Source organism: Cuculus canorus, chromosome 7 (genome assembly GCF_017976375.1).
Source record: "Cuculus canorus isolate bCucCan1 chromosome 7, bCucCan1.pri, whole genome shotgun sequence".
In the NCBI taxonomy this organism is placed as follows: Eukaryota; Metazoa; Chordata; class Aves; order Cuculiformes; family Cuculidae; genus Cuculus; species Cuculus canorus.
The window spans coordinates 36,189,984-36,206,614 of record NC_071407.1 but is presented as its reverse complement, the minus strand read 5'-3'; the positions used below and the strand labels follow the sequence as shown (position 1 = coordinate 36,206,614).

Genomic DNA, 16,631 nt, shown 5'->3' with positions numbered 1-16,631 from the left:
CTCCTCATCTTCTCTTTTGTCCCAGTGAGGCTAGGAAGCTGGGAAACTACAGACAGAGACGGGAATGATGCTGGGTAGTGCCTGCATTTCTTTCAGTGGGTAAAGTGGCCCTCAAAATTACTTATCCTGGCTCCTCTTAAACACTGAGAAGTGCAGCAAAACTAATTAAATTAAAATCAAATCCCGCAGCTGCTTCTCCTTTGGGGATGCAGAGCAAGTAGTTAACCACGCAGAGGAGCCCCTGAGCTCACCAGGTCAGTCTGGGCTGTGCTCATGGCAGGACTTGGGAGCAGGGGCTGCAAAGCGCTACACAAATGGGCCTTCCTAATGTGGATGTACCTCTCTTGCTCTGGAAACAAAAAAGGGCAAGTGGGACTTTGTGTTTTTTCTGTAAGATGGGAACAAGGAAACTTCATTCCAAGTGAAAAGAAAAATGAAAGGGCCTAGATGGTTTAAACAATTTAAAGATTAATCTTAAACTTTCATGAGAGAGCAGACAGTTCGGAGTCTTCAAAGCTCTTCAGAGAGCTTTGGCATCGCAGGGCTACAGATGTGCTTTTTTTACAGATGAGAAAGAAAACTTGCTGTTCTGAGCAGGAGCAGCTCAGTGTGGTGTAGTTGGTTCCGTGGCATCGTAGTCAGCATCCAGAGGTCCTCTGCAAGAGACAGTGCAGCAAACCTTTCCTGATGACTGAGTAAAGGCACTCCACCGCTTTGTTCCACCTGCCCAGGCTGGAGGCGCTCTGGTGCTTGCGTTCACGCTGAGATCCCCCTATAGATGATGGTTGTAGTCCTTGAGCAAGGATGCTTGAAGGGAAGGAAAAATAATATATTTTTTTTCCTCTTTTGCTTCTCCACAGACTTGATTAGAAACTTCCCGTTCAAAGACAGGGAGTAGTCTTAATCATACTGCTTAGGGGCCTTCGAAGAGGAAGAGCAGCTCTTGCATACATGGAAGCAAAGAACTGAACAGAATCTTGCTTGAAGTAGCAGGTTTCTGCTGATGCTGTGTGTGATTGGAAGGTGTTAACGGGAGGTGGGAACAGTTTTTTAATGTGTTTGTTCTTCCAACAAGAAATTTCATGAATTGTCTTGCCATAATTTTATTTTTCTAGCAGAAATGCTCTTCCCTGCTACTTCGAGGCTATCCAATGCTTAGCCTTGCCTGCTTCTAAATTCTAATCAGAAGCAGAGAAGATATGACTTCTCCGAGTCGTATGGTGTGAGGATGAGGCTAGAGAGGCTTTGGGAAGTGCCTCTGGCAACTAAGTGGCCTTGGTATGTCTGGGAAAGCAAAGTGTAAACTCAATGTGCCTCATGACAAGTCTTTAGCAACTGTCTAATATTAATTTTCTGGGCATTTAGAGGAGTAATATTGAGCACACGTTATGCAGTACAGCAGGCAGGGTGCGCTGGCACTGCTCTTAACTGTGTGTGCTAATGAAGATCTTCCTGGCTGCTGCTGGAGTACTCTTACGCCTCAGTAAGGCAGAAAAACATATTTGTTCAGAGAGCTTAGATGCCTATTTGGAAGCTGAAAGGACTAGAAGAGAAAAGTCCCTGCCCAGCTGCTCCCACTGCCCTCCACAGGGCTGCTGAACCATCCCATGAGGACAGGGAGCTTTGGGCACGTAGTTTCGATGGATCAAGTGGATTCCCCTGTGGGGACTCCTCTGGCATAGCTGGATCTTGCTGTAACGGATCTGCTGTTTAGCAGAGGAGCACGTGCAGTGATAAGGGGAGGTGGGTAAGCAGACAAGTAAACTTATTCCCTTATCCACTCTGTGGGAAGTCTTCTGGGCTTAAGGCTTGCTCTTTGGCCCCTAGCAAGAGGGGAAGGGCACAAGCAGTAGCGGGATGTGAGTTGTCCCTGTGAAGCACAGGATGAAAGCTAGGCAACACAGAGGCTTCTTCTCTGGTGCATCACAGCCTGCTGTTCCTCCCCACTGGGATGTTAGTGGCTTGCATTGCTACTTTGTTCTGCAATTTTTTTCTCCTGCAAAAGTGCACTATTTCCCTTCTGCCATCACAGGTAGATTTCTGGCTGTTTTTCCCTAGGCCTCTGCTTTCTTTAGTTGTTTCATTAACTTTTCTACTTTCTTTTGAGTGACTTTGTGCCAGCATCCTCTTTAGCTTCGCTCCGTACTGCCTGGCTACATAGCTGTGCAAGAGGTGGTGTGAGTTGCTGTAGGCATTGGCTTAGAGTCTTGCAGGTGAAGAAAAAAAGCTGCTTTGTCCAGAAGGGCACTGCGGGCTGTGAGTGAAGGACAAGCAGCCTTAGGGCCACCCAGAACCAGCTGGTTGAAGTCATTGTGTGGTGTTGGTAACAAACCCAGATTTTTCCGAAAGAAACTCCAACGCTGAGCATCAGCACACTTTTTGTCCCCAGAGTCTTCACCTTGTCCTCTGGAAGTGGCGTGCACAGCCCTTGCCGTGTCTGCCCGCTCCGCAGCTTTCGAAGCAAAGCTTAGGAAAAGCACCTAGAACAAAGCTGTTCAAAATGAACATCTGCGCTCACTTGTATTGGAACCTTCCAAAAGCTCTTAACTCCTTCTGGATCTCTGAGAAACAGCATCAAAAGAACAAAATTGCTTTTTTTTTGCCAGAGCTGGAGAAGTTCTTTAAAAGCTTGGAGGTAACAATACCTTTCTTGCCCAGATGTGCTCCCCTGAAACCTTAAATGTGTGGCAGTTGCTATTCTACAACCCAGGTGTTCATTAATAAAATATCTGAAAACAATTATGGTAATAGTTATGCTTTTTATTAAAGTTCTTATGCTTGTATTGCAATGTATCCTGGAGCAGAGAACTATACAATATGTTGCATGTTATAAATATATTTATTTCTGAGAATACATGAATATATTTCATATAATGCTGTAATAAAAAAAAGAGTGCTAGTTCATTTTATCATTAATAAAAATAAAAAAAAGGGCAAAACTATGATGTGAATGGAGGTGGTGGTACTGGGGAATACCAGTTCATGATGCGATGCCTCGAAGTACTTTACACTTTGCACTGATTCACGTTTACAGTCTCTGTAAAGCTGGAGGGATAACGGAGGGTGTAAGTTAATACAGGATTTTAGCCCCCTCTACTTATGGAGATATACAGACTATTCACAGAATAATCAAGTTATAAATCTTTCTAGCTTTGAATGAAGCTAGCAAGATATACAGTGAATAACCAACTCCTGCAGCAGCAACAACTGGAAACAACACAGCACCTACTTCAGGGTGCTGACCTTGAGTCAGCACAGACCATTTCTTAAATTTTTTTATTTGGTTTGGGTTTTTATTTGGTTTTGTGGCTGGGTTTATGTTTGTTTGGGTTTCTTTTTTTTTTTTTCGTTTTTGGGTTTGGGTTTTTTTTCCAGATGCTAAGTCACGAGTCTTCTGAGTACCTGAAGAACCAGGCCAAGGCTGCTGCCTTCCCTCAGCCCTGCAAACTGCAGCTGCCCTGGGGTAGCATGGCCAGGGTGCTTCGAATCTCAGAAGAGATCCTGCTCTGGTTTTGAGGACTCAAGGGGCTCCAGCCGATGTAGCTGAGCAAGCTGGAAGCAAGTTACAGAAAGGCTGGGCCTGCTGCAGTGGATCCATTCCTGCCAACTTCCCAAATCTTGGTTCCCAGGCAAGTTTGGAGAGGGAGGGATTTTTAAATGCTTGACTTGCAATTACATTGTAATTTAGGGGGTAGAATAATCTTTTAACAAGAAGCAAAGTTCTTTATTTAAATCTTTCTTACATGTGCATCAATCCTCGTGAGAGTACCGATAAGGGCTGATATGCAGAGACCACTGCAACCACAGGACCCTCAGAAGCACGTGCTGCCTGTCCCTTGAGTCTGGAATCAGTGGATACGTGGCAATAAGGCAGCCACCAAACAGTGTTACACGGTTGTTAATGTGGCCCAGACGAGCAGCAGCCGATAAAGGATGTATGTATTTGAATAACTCTTCCTTGCAGCTCTCTGCTTCCTGCCTTTACCCAGCAGCGATTACACGGGCTGAACCACACAGCAGCATAACTCCCACACCTACAGCCTCAGGCCACCACCTGCACAGCCAGAGGACTTCACTTCTAACTTAAAAGTAGGAATTCAAGCCTGGTTCCCCCTCCCGAAAGACTGATAGCAGAGGAGCTCGGCTGCCTGCTGAGATGTTCCATCCTCCGGTCCCTCAAAAGGTTGGTTCCCGCAGTTCCCCCTGCTCTATTCTCTGCAATGAGTCTGCGTAATGCCAACTTGCGCACAGGGCAGCACTGGAATCAAGTGGCCTCTAGAGTAGGAGCAGGCCCACAGGATTAGAAACTACTGTCTGATTCAGAAATGGCCTTGTAGGAAGTCTTGGATTTACAGATTTGGGTTTCCTGTTGGGTTGCAGTAAAATGGCACAGATGCTGCTCTGAAGGGAGGAGCTATGTTGTGGACAAGCAGCGGCTGCAACTCAGTTCCCCCAAACCCTGAGGGAGGAGGCTGTCCTCTGACAGCCACTTCTGCACCGGCAAGAAGTGTCCGGCATGCTTCTTGATGCTGTTGTGTCCCATAAAGCTTAAGTTTATTTCAGCTGGAGAAGGTCCCCAGAAAGCAATGACAATTTAAAAGCCTTGGTGTTGCAGGTAATTCTGCTCCTACCCAGAGAGAAGGAAGCATTTCCAAATCTTACTTAAAAGTCTCTGTTGGTTACGACACCAAGATGCTAACAGCAACTATTTTCTGTGTCTTGACTTTTGCTGGGAGCAAAGCCGTACATAGGCGAGTATGCATCTGTCCACAGATCCTTCTCAAGCTCATCCTTCCCTCTTTCCCTTCCAAGGCTCAAATCGGAGTTGCTTTGTTGACAGCTGTAGGATGCAGGTTGAACAAAGTAACCCTGAGGTTCTTGGTTTAGTGTCCACTGGCATTCTGCGTTGCCTTTCTGAAACAGAAATATGCAAAGAATTTGATAGATAAGGGTTTCTCTGCATTTAACCCATGGGATGAGTTGGGAAGCTGGAAGATGAGGGTGAGCCTGGTTCTCTTTTAGTCTTGATTAGACTCTTTTCCAGGATAACCGGTTGGCTTATTATTTGGGAGTTTTTTGACTGACTGCAGACAACTGATTTTGCTGCTATGCTTTTTTTTTTTGTAAAAAGGCTGCAAGACATAACCCTTTAAATGACCACAAATGCCTTTAAATTGCATAGTTTTAAAATTTATTTTTAAAAAGTGGGGCACTATTAAAACAAAGGTGTATGAGCAGGTCCTCAGCTGACATAAATCCATATAATTTGAACTTCAAAAATCTGACCTATTCCTGTCTTTGCATGTTGGAGCGTGTCTGGACAAAGGAACAGGACTGTCTCATTTCTGTGCTGAGAAGAACCAGAAACCTCCCCCCAATCCTCAAAGAAACACATGCTGCTTTACTTATTTTACCTTGTTCCGTTTGGCTCAGGTTATCAGAAAGGCCATATATTTTCATGCTTTGTGTTTTGCCCCAGGACAATCATGGAGTTCCTCTCAGTTTTCTTCAGCTCTGAAGGCATAATATCTGGCCTTAAAAAATGGAAAAATACAATTAAAGTTGACAGCAGCCAGGACGCATGGCTGTGTATTAGTACTAATATGCTATATACAACATCAAAGCTGCATCCAAAGCAGCCTCCCCATCTCCAGTTTGAAATTCCAAAACAGATGTTGCCCAAATATTTGTGGCAGTATCCAAAAAACTTGGCATGAAGTCACAGTGTAATGGATGGATATAAACACCATGTTGTTGAAAGCAACCATTATTTTCTGCTTAGCTGGAAGCAAGGAGGAAGAGACTGATGTGTGAACATCACAGGGAAGTTAATAACTCTGGCCTGAAGTAGTGAGTAGGAAATGAGGTTTTTTGAAGTAAGCTAGACGCTGTCTAGATTATTCTTTTGTTCATTATTTATTATATCCAACTGAAGTAAGCGTAAAGTATCCTGTTTGGTTGTAATGACTTAGCAAGCGAGACCCTCAAGGACTTACCAAAGACAAACATTTTCACAGAATCACCAGGTTGGAAAAGACCTCCAGGATCATCGAGTCCAACCATTCCAATCAACCACTAAACCATGTCCTTGAGCATCTCATCCACCCATCTTTTAAATACCTCCAGGGATGGTGACTTCACCACCTCCCTGGGCAGCCTCTGCCAGTGCCCAATGACCCTTTCTGTGAAAAACTTTTTTCTGATGTCCAGCCTGAATGAACCTCCCCTGGCGGAGCTTCAGGCCATTCCCCCTTGTCCTGTCCCCTGTCACTTGGGAGAAGAGCCCAGCTCCCTCCTCTCCACAACCTCCTTTCAGGCAGTTGTAGAGAGTAATAAGGTCTCCCCTCAGCTCCTCTTCTCCAGGCTAAACAACCCCAGCTCTCTCAGCCGCTCCTTGCTCCTCGTCAGACTTGTTCTCCAGCCCCTCACCAGCTTCGTTGCTCTTCTCTGGACACACTCCAGAGCCTCAACATCCTTCTTGTGGTGAGGGGCCCAGAACTGAACACAGTCCTCAAGGTGCGGTCTCACCAGTGGAAAATTTTTTGCATTTTGGAACATTTTTTTACAAAGAGCTGCCATTTAAGACAGAGAAGCTGTCCATCTTGGTTATGGGGAGTTTTGTTAATGCAATTATTTCAAAGCTATTTACAGAAAATGAATAGCTATTAGCTATCTTGGATTTGGGAAAAAAAACTCAAAGGCCTGACTGATGTGGAACAGACTTTCCCCCCCCCCCATCTACTACTTTGGTTTTTTTTTAGTCTAACGGTGTATGATTTTTGTTTTGTTGACCTCTTGAGTGGACAAACTTCAGCCTTGACGTTATTCTTTAATTCTTTGACTGCTTCTCAACCCTGAGCGCGGCGATCTCCCTTGGTAGTAATTCCTCATGTGAAGATCAGCATTCAGACCTCGATCTGAGGCTTTAGGGTCCTTTTCAGGCTTTACTACCCAACAACAAGATGTTTTTTCGTAACGCCTGACTGTCCTTCCTAACTTACTTCATCCTAACCACAAAGTAGTCATCGCACAGCAGCAAGCTGTTGGTGGCTGTCAAACTGAAACCAACATCCCTACCATGAACGATATCATAATTGGAGTTTAGCTCATTCTCACACAGCTGCATCAAAGCTGCACCTCCCACCAATGCACAGGTGGGTGTGTCTGCACAGGGAATGTCAGGCTAGGATTGCACAAAACTACCCAAATTAAATCCTAGAAAAGGGCTGGAGACAGCATCAGAAAAGCTCTTGAGCACAATTGCTTTTATTGAGATGGCTGCCTCTGCATCTCTGCCAGAGCTGGAACAACTGGTTCCCAGCAGCAGTCATGGCACGTAGCAGGAGACCATACATCTTGTCTGTTTGTCCTCAGAGGGAGCTAGGGAAAGTAAGGAGGAATTATATGAAAGTGCAACGATTTGGGGAAGAAATCTACTCTTCCTTCCATAGGTCGTATCCAGGTCTATGTGCTGTGTAAGTTCATAAGCCCATGATCGAGTCATTCATCAGTCTGTTCTCGTGCTTTGCACCAAATAGGTGCTTTGTGGGAAGAAACATATAAGTAGGAAAAAGAAAATGAAGTTAAAACCTGAGTGTGTTTAGAACAATGTATGACAAACCCCCGAGTCTTGTGCCCATATGTTTACCTTGGCAGTCCCCCCTCTCTCCCTCTGGAAGAACCAAGTTCTCTCTCTACTATGAGAATTCTTTTGTGGGTATTTTTTTTAAAAAAAAAAGAGAGAAAAGAAAAACATACAGACGCCCTGGAGCAGACCATTAATCATATGCGGAGAGGGATCATGAAAGGGGATTTGCTTTGACCTAGTTATAAAAACAAAAACAAAGAGACTTTCTCTAATTTCCCAAATGACTCAAGTGGGACCGAGTGTCAAAAGCAACAAATCTCTGCTTCCTTCAGAGCTATATGTTAATACAAGCATCACGCTCCAACCTGTTACAGTTCGAGACCTTGGGAGATATCTCTGAGCCCAAGGAAGCCAAGGTAAGCAAAAGCCAGCCAATTCCATATGCCTGCATGTACAAACAGGACCAGGAGCCAAGGCAAACATATTTCATAAATTACAACAAAGACAGTGGCATTAAATGCAGAGAGTGTAAGGGCTTCGATGTTTGTTTTGCCAAGAGCTGCAGACAAACAAGACTTTCTTGCTTTACCATGCTGGTGCTGCTGTAGGAGTGGCCTGGCTTTCTGTCCAGCTACATTTGCAGGGCTGTCACTGTCACACACAGCCTAAATTTTAATTATTTTATTTTATTTACCTACCCCAAAAGCCATAGGAGCAAGGTATCCAGCTTTTCCAGGCACCAGTAAAAAGCCCAGTGTCAGTGCTTTGCTATTGCAGGGTGTGGGGTAAGAAGAGCAAATACAGATAGGGCTGGGCAATAAGCGCTAGGAAGCAGGAGAAGAAATGGAGGGAGATAAGGGACGTGAGTAGAGGCAAGGGGTTTATCTAGATCTATGGAAGAACAAAGTTAAATGAAGGTGATACCGAAATTGCTGGCAAATTAAACTCTCTAAGACTTGTTTTGGAGTTTTAGAAAGCAAACATCCTTTGTCAGGCCTGGGCAACACGAGGGAGCGACATCCATCAATCATGTGCAATGAGACAAATGCTGGTCACAGAATATATTTCCCACTTATATACAATGTATACATTTGTCCCAGATATCTTATGCATATTCTATTACTTTCCAAGGACTAATTTTAATGTTATTATGAACTTCACAGCAGTCAAAACTCTTGCTCATTTGGAGCTGGCTCTAGCTCTCTGCCTGACCTTGCGTTTGAGATAGACTCCAAACAGAGGTGATCAGGGAAGAAGAGACGTCTGTTCAGCACAGATCATACTGAACACAAGACATTATCATCTTCAAAGAATAGAGTGCCTGGAAAAACACTGTCTGAAAGAAAACATGCTAACAGAGGGACATTCTGTCTAACTTTAAAAAACACAACTGCTAAGGTGAAACTTAATTGTACTTTAGCTTAAATAAAAATATTTTAATTTTTGTAACAGTAACTGCTTCTTGTATCAAAGGGAGAAGGCCACTCATCAGCTACAGAAAGCAACATGGACAAAACAGCATAGAAGATCTCTGGGGCTGCCCAGTTACAGCCAGGTAAAAAAAGAAATTGTCCATTTGGCATCTCGTTGTACAGCATTTCCATGACAGTAGCAGTTGTCCATTATACACGTGAAAGCAGCAAAAGCTATTTCTCTTAGGACCTATTGGGCTGACCCTTCATTGGAAGTACATTGATTTAACCAGCTGAGCAATGCCTGCAATTCTCATGCACTGGCGGAGTCCTTAGTGACGCAGAGAAAGGTCAGAGCAGGAGGCCAGCGACAGAACTTCGCTGAAGCCCAACTCAAGCCCCAGTTCTACTCAGCTTTAGAGGGAAGGTTCACCAACATTTTTTCCCCAGCTGGTTCACCATCTACTTTAGATTGAATTATTTGATCTCTTTCTGCTTTGTGTTTCTTTCTGTTCCCCAAACAATAGGAGGAAGCTTGCAGTTACGTGTTCTTGGGCCCCAACCAAGTTTTTCCCAGATGGAAAAATCACTCCATGCACTACAGAGGTTCTTTTTCCAGCTTTAATTACAAGATTCCCAGTTCCCTTATTAATTTTGTAAGGTAGGTACAGACTGTCTAAGGAGAACAATGGGACATTCCTGAGTGCTTAAACAACTGCTATTTCCCCACCATCGCCCCCTCCAAAACCTGAGGAAGGCTTAACCATATTTGATCTGTTCTGCTTATGGTTACAGAGACCTAAGCTGGAAAAATAGAAGGAGGTATCCAGCGCTATGGAACACCCCTGCTTTAGTGAGTAAAATACTCAGGCTCTTTCTGTAACCTGTACACAAACAGACCAGCTGAGGGTACTTGGAAAACACATTGGGGATATCTGTGCAAGGGGTAGCTGGCAGCACTGTCATCACCATCACACACTATGGCTCAGACAGAGGCAAGGCTTGTAACTAGCCCGGTAGATAAAGTTGCCCAAGGGCCAAGAACAGATGTCTTAATAGAAATGAGACCCCATCCTTGACCGAAATGTTCATCCGCAGCAACAAGCAGGATCCACTCATGAGCACACGCTCAGCTAACTGCATCTCCCCTTTCTCTGAGAGGAAACTTTCCAGCTCATCCCAACTGTCCCATCATGTCACACATTAGATGCACTATGGGTTACTATTGCACTGGGCGAAAGACATGAAGATGAATGAAGGAGAACATTAACCTCTACTGTAATGCTTAGGAGGGAGCAGAAACACAAATAATTGGGCTACAGAGTGGCTCTGATTGATTGTGACTGTCCCTTTGCCCTGTTAGGTGTGAGCACCTTCTTTTGCGGACTGTAATGTTTTCATTATTTTCACACAGGTAATGTTATCCAGTCGGGATCTTGAAGCACCTGGGCATCAAGAAAGCAAATGGCTGTGCTGGCCACGGCCACCATATACCATGGTGAAAAGGTAAAGAGGGGTCTTCAGCCAGCATCCGCCACAGTAAACCTCTCACCACCTCCTCCCAACACTACAGTTCCGTCTTACCTGTACAACTGTGGGCAAGACCTCTTCAGAGCAGCAGAGGACAGCCCCAGCTTGTTCTGGTTTCTCAGCCGTGTCTTCCTCATAAGATCTCTCATTCTCCCCCAAGCATGGCTTTCACCCTAGAGGGCAAAACCAAACCACAGCTTGAAGGACCAGAGGCTAGTTGCTTGCAGACTTCATCTAGCCAACGGTAATTTTGGGTAGTTCAGGGTGGTGGGAAGAGGGGAGTTTCTTTATTTCGGACTGATACGAGTCAGGTCCCACAAAAAAAATGTAACACCCTGCAATGATGACTGGTGGCCAGTGTGTACCTGTGTAGGACACGATGTGACAGGATGGATCAACCAGCACTAATGCCACCGGGTTTGTATTTTGTTTGGTAACATTTCTGTGTCTAGGACCCTGCCACTCTTTCTGACTTAAGGTTTCAGAGTGAGGACACTTTGCTGAGTAGCTGCCTAAAGGCACGTTTACCTCGTCGTAAAGAAAAAGATCACAGTTTGGATTCTCACCTACTTACATTCACATGCAGGGAGCTTTACAACAAAAACAACCCAAAACAAGCAGCTTTACTCCTTTTTCCTTCTATTAGGCTGGATGCATTGCTCTCAGCCCTTTTAAAAGTGGTGACTTTTGTGGACTATAAATTAGAAGTAATCAAGCCTTTGTTATCCTGTCACGTCTACAAGCCACAGCTATTGGGCACTTACATTTGAAATGCTAATGGAGATTATCAGGAGGTCAGGGAGTCTCATGAGGCTCCTCTCCCGAGGTTTGCTCTCTCAGGGCTGAGCTCATCTGAACTCATGAACTGAAAAGAATGCATTAAAAAAAAAAAAAGTTCATATCTTTTTGCTAAATTGTTTTAAATTTCCTAAACTAATGGCTGGGAAACTTTGGAAAAGGAGCAAAAAAAAAAGATTATGCCCCAGGATTAGTGAAATAGGGAGAAATTATTCCCTTTTCAGTGAAGTTCTCAAATCACTGTCATGCTTGGGGCACTGTTCTGCCCTGTCCTGTGGTGTCTCCCCACTGTGCCACCAGCAAAGCCACTGCTCTGTGAGCTGGGACTACCCTATCTGGCAGCTGCCCAGCCCCGGCAGAGCCCACCGCAGCAATTCTTCTTGGAGATCTGCTAAGTTTTCAGTTCAAAACTTCAGATGAGGTCATGGCTCAGCTGAAAACTGCAGCACTGGTTTCTGTGCTATTGAGTTAATTGCTTGTAAGTGGGACTGTTTACTCATTAAAATATCGAACCTTTGTTTTTACTGCTAGGATTGATGCATGCAGTGGAAAGGTTTTGGAAACCTCAGCAGTTACTCCTTCATTGTGCTGGTGTTGAAAACAGAAAAGCAAGCATTATTAATATCACAGAAAGCCGGAGCAGCTGCCCGTTCCCAAAGGCCGGGTAGGTGGTGTCTGCAGTAAAGGTGGGAGAACAACAGACCAAATGCAGTAAGTCATAATGCATGTGTGTCTGTTACTTTGTTAGTAAACTTTGGGGGTCAGCGAACCTCTTTAGTTCAGGTATAATGCTATGTGCTACAAGGGCTTAGTGCATGACAAGGGCAGGTACATACCGGAATGTTCTTGCCGACATCCAGACCCTGCAAATGAAAGGCAAATAAATTAATAAATAATGAGACTGCGTATTTGTGAGATATTCCCTTCTTTCTTCCTCCACCTCTCTTTCGTATTTAGACTGCCAGTTCACGTGTATAGCACCAAGTAGCCCTGGGACTAATAGGGCAGGATTCTCACCAGCACTGCAGAAGGAAACAGGGCATTCATGCTTAGGGTACAAAAGGCAATACTAAGTGACAATAGCCTGTACAGATTTGTAGCCATATATAACGATTGCTTAGAGTAATGTGAATCCTTGTCTGCTTGAGTTGTGTAAATAAAAAAGAAAGGAGTACTTTGTGACTAGAAAGCCAGAATCTGTGGGTTGGAGATCAACCTTGAATAGAGGACGTGTTGCACGTCACTGCACATGCTCAACAGGCGAGTTTCACACAAAGATGCTTAGAAGCAATTCCTGAACAGCACCAAAAAGACCCTAGCAGGAGAAATGCACAAGCATAATGAATATGCCATTATTAAGACTAGTTCTGAGAAATAGTTTGAATATATAAAGCCCTTCTGAGAAATAAGATACATATGCATGTAATGAGAAGCTCTAGTACTAGAATATGGGTGTGCATGTGTTAGGTGGAGCTAATCCCCACGCACCCAGTGCTGAATAAAGGATGCCTGCTTTCTAAAAATCCAAAACAGTCCTAGAGAGGTTTTTTTTGACCAACATTTACAGCAACAATACTACGGTGTGGTGTAACGAGAGCACCGAGACTCAGTTCAAAGAGTGTGGATTGATTCTGAAGTCCTGTGAAGTCATCAGGGCTTCCCATATGCTTAAAATAATGGTCATACTCCAGAACTTTGCTGGGCAGAAGCCAGAGCGCAGAGCATCTTTCAAGATGTAGCCTCAAGTTGGCTTCTCAAGTTCACTGAAATGTTTGCACTCAATTTGCAACTTTGAGAGGGAAATTTCATGAGAAGGTCTTTCCCATGAGATCTACTCCTTCTTTCCTGTCAGGCTGGGAATGATCTGATTAGAGCCTTTGCCTTGGCATTTCAGCACTCCTGATCCCCTCCGGAACCTGAAAGTACTGAGGCAGCCACAAACAATGGGAAAGAAAGGGAGAGGAAAAGCATTTGTTCTGGCTCCTTGGGCTTAACAAAATGGATTCCCTGAAACACACTTTGGGGACTGGAGCAAATTACACTGAATGTTGCCAGCTAAGGATGGACCCAATAAAATTTTTATATATAGTAATGAATATGTATTTGGTTTAATCTTGCTAGCAGCAGTAGCGGAGATACTTATGACAGAGCTCAGGCATTGAGTTATCTGGAGCTACAGCCGGCTAAAGCCCATGCTGCTGTCTGCAGTGCTCTGTTTGTGCCTTTCTCGGCATACAGACATAGCGATTGTCTTCAATTAAGACTGGGATCAGAGAGGCCCATGCTCTCACTGCCCCAGCCCAGTTCAGTAGCAGGCAGCGTTAGCTTGAGTATAACATCCCCCTGCTTCTCCCACAGGTCCCACTTCGAGTCTGGCTCAAAGCTTATCACTCACCTTTCTTACTGCATGGTCCTTTGATGGAAAAGCCTGTCCCTCAGCCATACCACCAGCTTCTTGGAACTCATTCTCCTTGTTGTTCGTATAGTTTGACAGCTTCCGGAGCCCCACCATCAGCTGGTTGTTTCCTGAATCCGGCTGTCCCTCTCTTCCTGCAACGAAATGCAAGGACTTGCTCACATTTCTCAGCAGTGTCCTTCTAGGATGGCCTCAGTGCCTCAGACTCCAGATGAAATGAGACCCTGTGTGTTTTCATGCCACACTTTAACAGAAAGAAGATAAATGCTCCAACAAAGTGTCTGACCACGGCAGATTTTCTAATGTCTTCCTCATGGTCTTATTGTCCTTCCAGGTCAGCTCTGAAACCGCCAGGAAAGAGAATTCCTGAGCCTCAGCATTAGGCATCCCAAAGGCCATTTACACTCTGACTCAATCCTGCTACGAGGCGTGAAGTTCTGTGTTTCCTCAGGTATTAAATTCCTTAGGTATTATATTCAAACATACCTTCCTTAGGTATTATATTCAAACCTATCGAAGTTTGAAATAAACTAATCAGCCTTGCTTAGTGGGCTGATTCACATCTAGCATTGGTTCCAGACTTTTCAGCTGGCTTTATCACCAGTAGGCTGAGCCCAGTCTTTCTCAGCCTTCTGGAAAAGTAGGTCTCTGGATCCAAGATTTGCAGCTGGGGCTTACTTCTATTTGATCTATAGAATAAGTCATTCTCCAGGAATGTTTTCTGTGCCTGCTTGAGAGGGTAGGAGACTAATAACAGGCATAAGGCTTTCTCCATTTATTCTGCCTCAGCTGGGGGGTTTAAAGCCATGTGGAGAGGCTCCACTAATGTACGCATTCAGGCATGCTAAGTTTCCAAAAAGGAGACTCGTTTTATAATGAATTTGTCCTAATCTTTGTAGCCACAGCTGCAGAGCAAAAAGTCCTGCTTCACACACATGAAGAAGCAAGTGTTAAAAACCTAGGTGTAAACAAAGCGTTTTAAAATGCATCTCTTAGCTTTCTAGCTAAGGTGTAGTCCCACTAACACCTTACTCTGTTCCCATCTGTCTTTTGCAGCGTTGATGGTCAAATTATTTCACCCAGCTGGTGGCAAGCAAAAGGGCAAATCAGAGGTATTTGAACTCACCATTGAAGCTGTTCAACTTTTCAGTATTCGCTCCTATTTCTGGGATGATAGAAAGATCAGAAGAGTTTCCAGTCTGAACTAAAAGGCTGTGAGGTCTGCTCCTCCCAGTAACAAACACCTTCACGTCTCGGCACGAGTTGAGGAAGACAGTGGCAGCTCCACAGGAACAATGCTGCAGAAGGTACTCCTACACTCAAAGCAAAAAGGAAGTATGCAGAGTCTCAGGCTGCAACAACCCAAAGTAAGCAGATGGCACAATACTACAGACAAATTGCAATATTTCCAGCTAGAGATGCCTAGCTTTGTCCTGAGAGCCATCAGAAGCCACACGATTTAATTTTCTAAAAGGCTGAGGAGCCTTGAGTTGTTAATTTAGATTTTTCATGGGTTCAGTGGTGTTTTACTTAAATTACCTGATACTCAGCATCTTTTGGGTTTGTTTCCCAGAAGCAATTGAATACAAGTTTCTAAACACAAAGCTGTTCAGTTAAGGCATTTGTGTAAATAAACAGCTCCATTATAACAGTGACTCGCGTTTTAAGATGTTATTTGTATTGGAAAGCGCACATTTGTAATTTTATTGACAAGATGCCATAGTTGACTTACAGGGAACCTGGCTGGTATCTACATGTGGTACTCAGCTGGTGTACCTCTGCTTTAGCTCTTGTGGTGGGAAGGAAAGATTTTCTGCCTTCTACAACCACATTGCACAAGAGTTCAGTAGGGCAGGAAGCAAAGAGAGCTTTATCCAGCTGAAGTAGAGAAGGAACCAAAGTGTTTATTGGTGTTGGAATTGTCTGGAGACCCCCAAGCAATTGATGGTTTTCTTGTAATACCTCATCTGGCTATGTTGCCACAACAGCATGGCACTTTGTAGTACCTATAGCTTGGGGAGGAGGATGTCCTTTGAAAACCTGATGAAAGATGCTGCTTTAGGCCCATGGCATTAAAGAGTTCCCTGTAAAGCAAAGGCTTTGGAGTAACCATGTTCCCTTTGTGTTCCAGAACCAAAATGCCATCAGTCTCTGTAGTGTACCCCCTTCTACACAGAGGGGCTGTGACTCTAAAGAGAAAAGTGACACCGAGCTGCTCAGATACAGGAGTCACAGGCACTGCAGAGACACCCAAGAGAGAGCACCCGGTTTTGTAGAGCACATTGCAAGTGCTGAACTTACATCTGGGGGGTCCCCTCTGTACAGTACGGGATAGACAGGGATGAGAAGGCACTGCTAAGAGATCTTGGAAAATATCAAGAAGATCGAAGTTTTGAATATTTGAATAGAAGCACGGTGCCTTTTATTTCAATGGGAGCTGGGGAGGAGAGGGTACATACACTAGATGAGGATTTGACCCCGAATTTCAGATTGGAAGAGTTACTTTGAGCAATGACTCACACTTGTAAACTTCAGGAAATGTGTTAACAATTCCCAGGCTCTGTGTAGGAGGCTGCATTCCTCTGAGTGTGAGAGATGGGTACATGGAAATGACGGGGTATGGTGCTCTGTAACCTGACTCACAACTTGGCTTTGGCTCTGAGGAAGAGCAGTCACCTACTGCAGATCCAGTCCCAGCAGGTGGGAGAGCAGCACTGGGGGAAGAATGATGCTGCTGAAGAGAACAAAAGAATTGCCACAGCATGGGTGGGAAAAAAATAGCTGAATGTGACAAACCTCTTCTGTTCCTTGGGGAGTGATAAAATAAACAGTAAAAGGAGGGGAGGAAAAAAAGCTGGAAGCCTAGTGTGATGGACAAAGAAAAAGA

General features: G+C 44.4%; 1 protein-coding gene across 4 annotated transcripts in view; it reads right to left on the bottom strand.

The window, feature by feature from the left end:
• Window positions 1–2,748: 2,748 nt before the first annotated feature.
• LOC104060060 (uncharacterized) overlaps window positions 2,749–16,631 on the bottom strand; it is a 33,364-nt gene continuing 19,481 nt past the window's right edge. For 2 of the 4 annotated variants that reach the window (XM_054071241.1, XM_054071242.1), the window contains exons 4-9: window positions 14,871–15,057; window positions 13,724–13,878; window positions 12,165–12,191; window positions 10,585–10,703; window positions 5,415–5,534; window positions 2,749–3,045 (exon numbers count right to left, since the gene is read on the bottom strand). In XM_054071241.1, coding sequence (XP_053927216.1) covers window positions 5,438–5,534; window positions 10,585–10,703; window positions 12,165–12,191; window positions 13,724–13,878; window positions 14,871–15,057 — 585 coding nt within the window. In that variant the 3' untranslated portion in view covers window positions 2,749–3,045; window positions 5,415–5,437. The remainder of the gene's footprint in view (window positions 3,046–5,414; window positions 5,535–10,584; window positions 10,704–12,164; window positions 12,192–13,723; window positions 13,879–14,870; window positions 15,058–16,631) is intronic. The other 2 variants (XM_054071243.1, XM_054071244.1) reach the window with 1 other exon arrangement.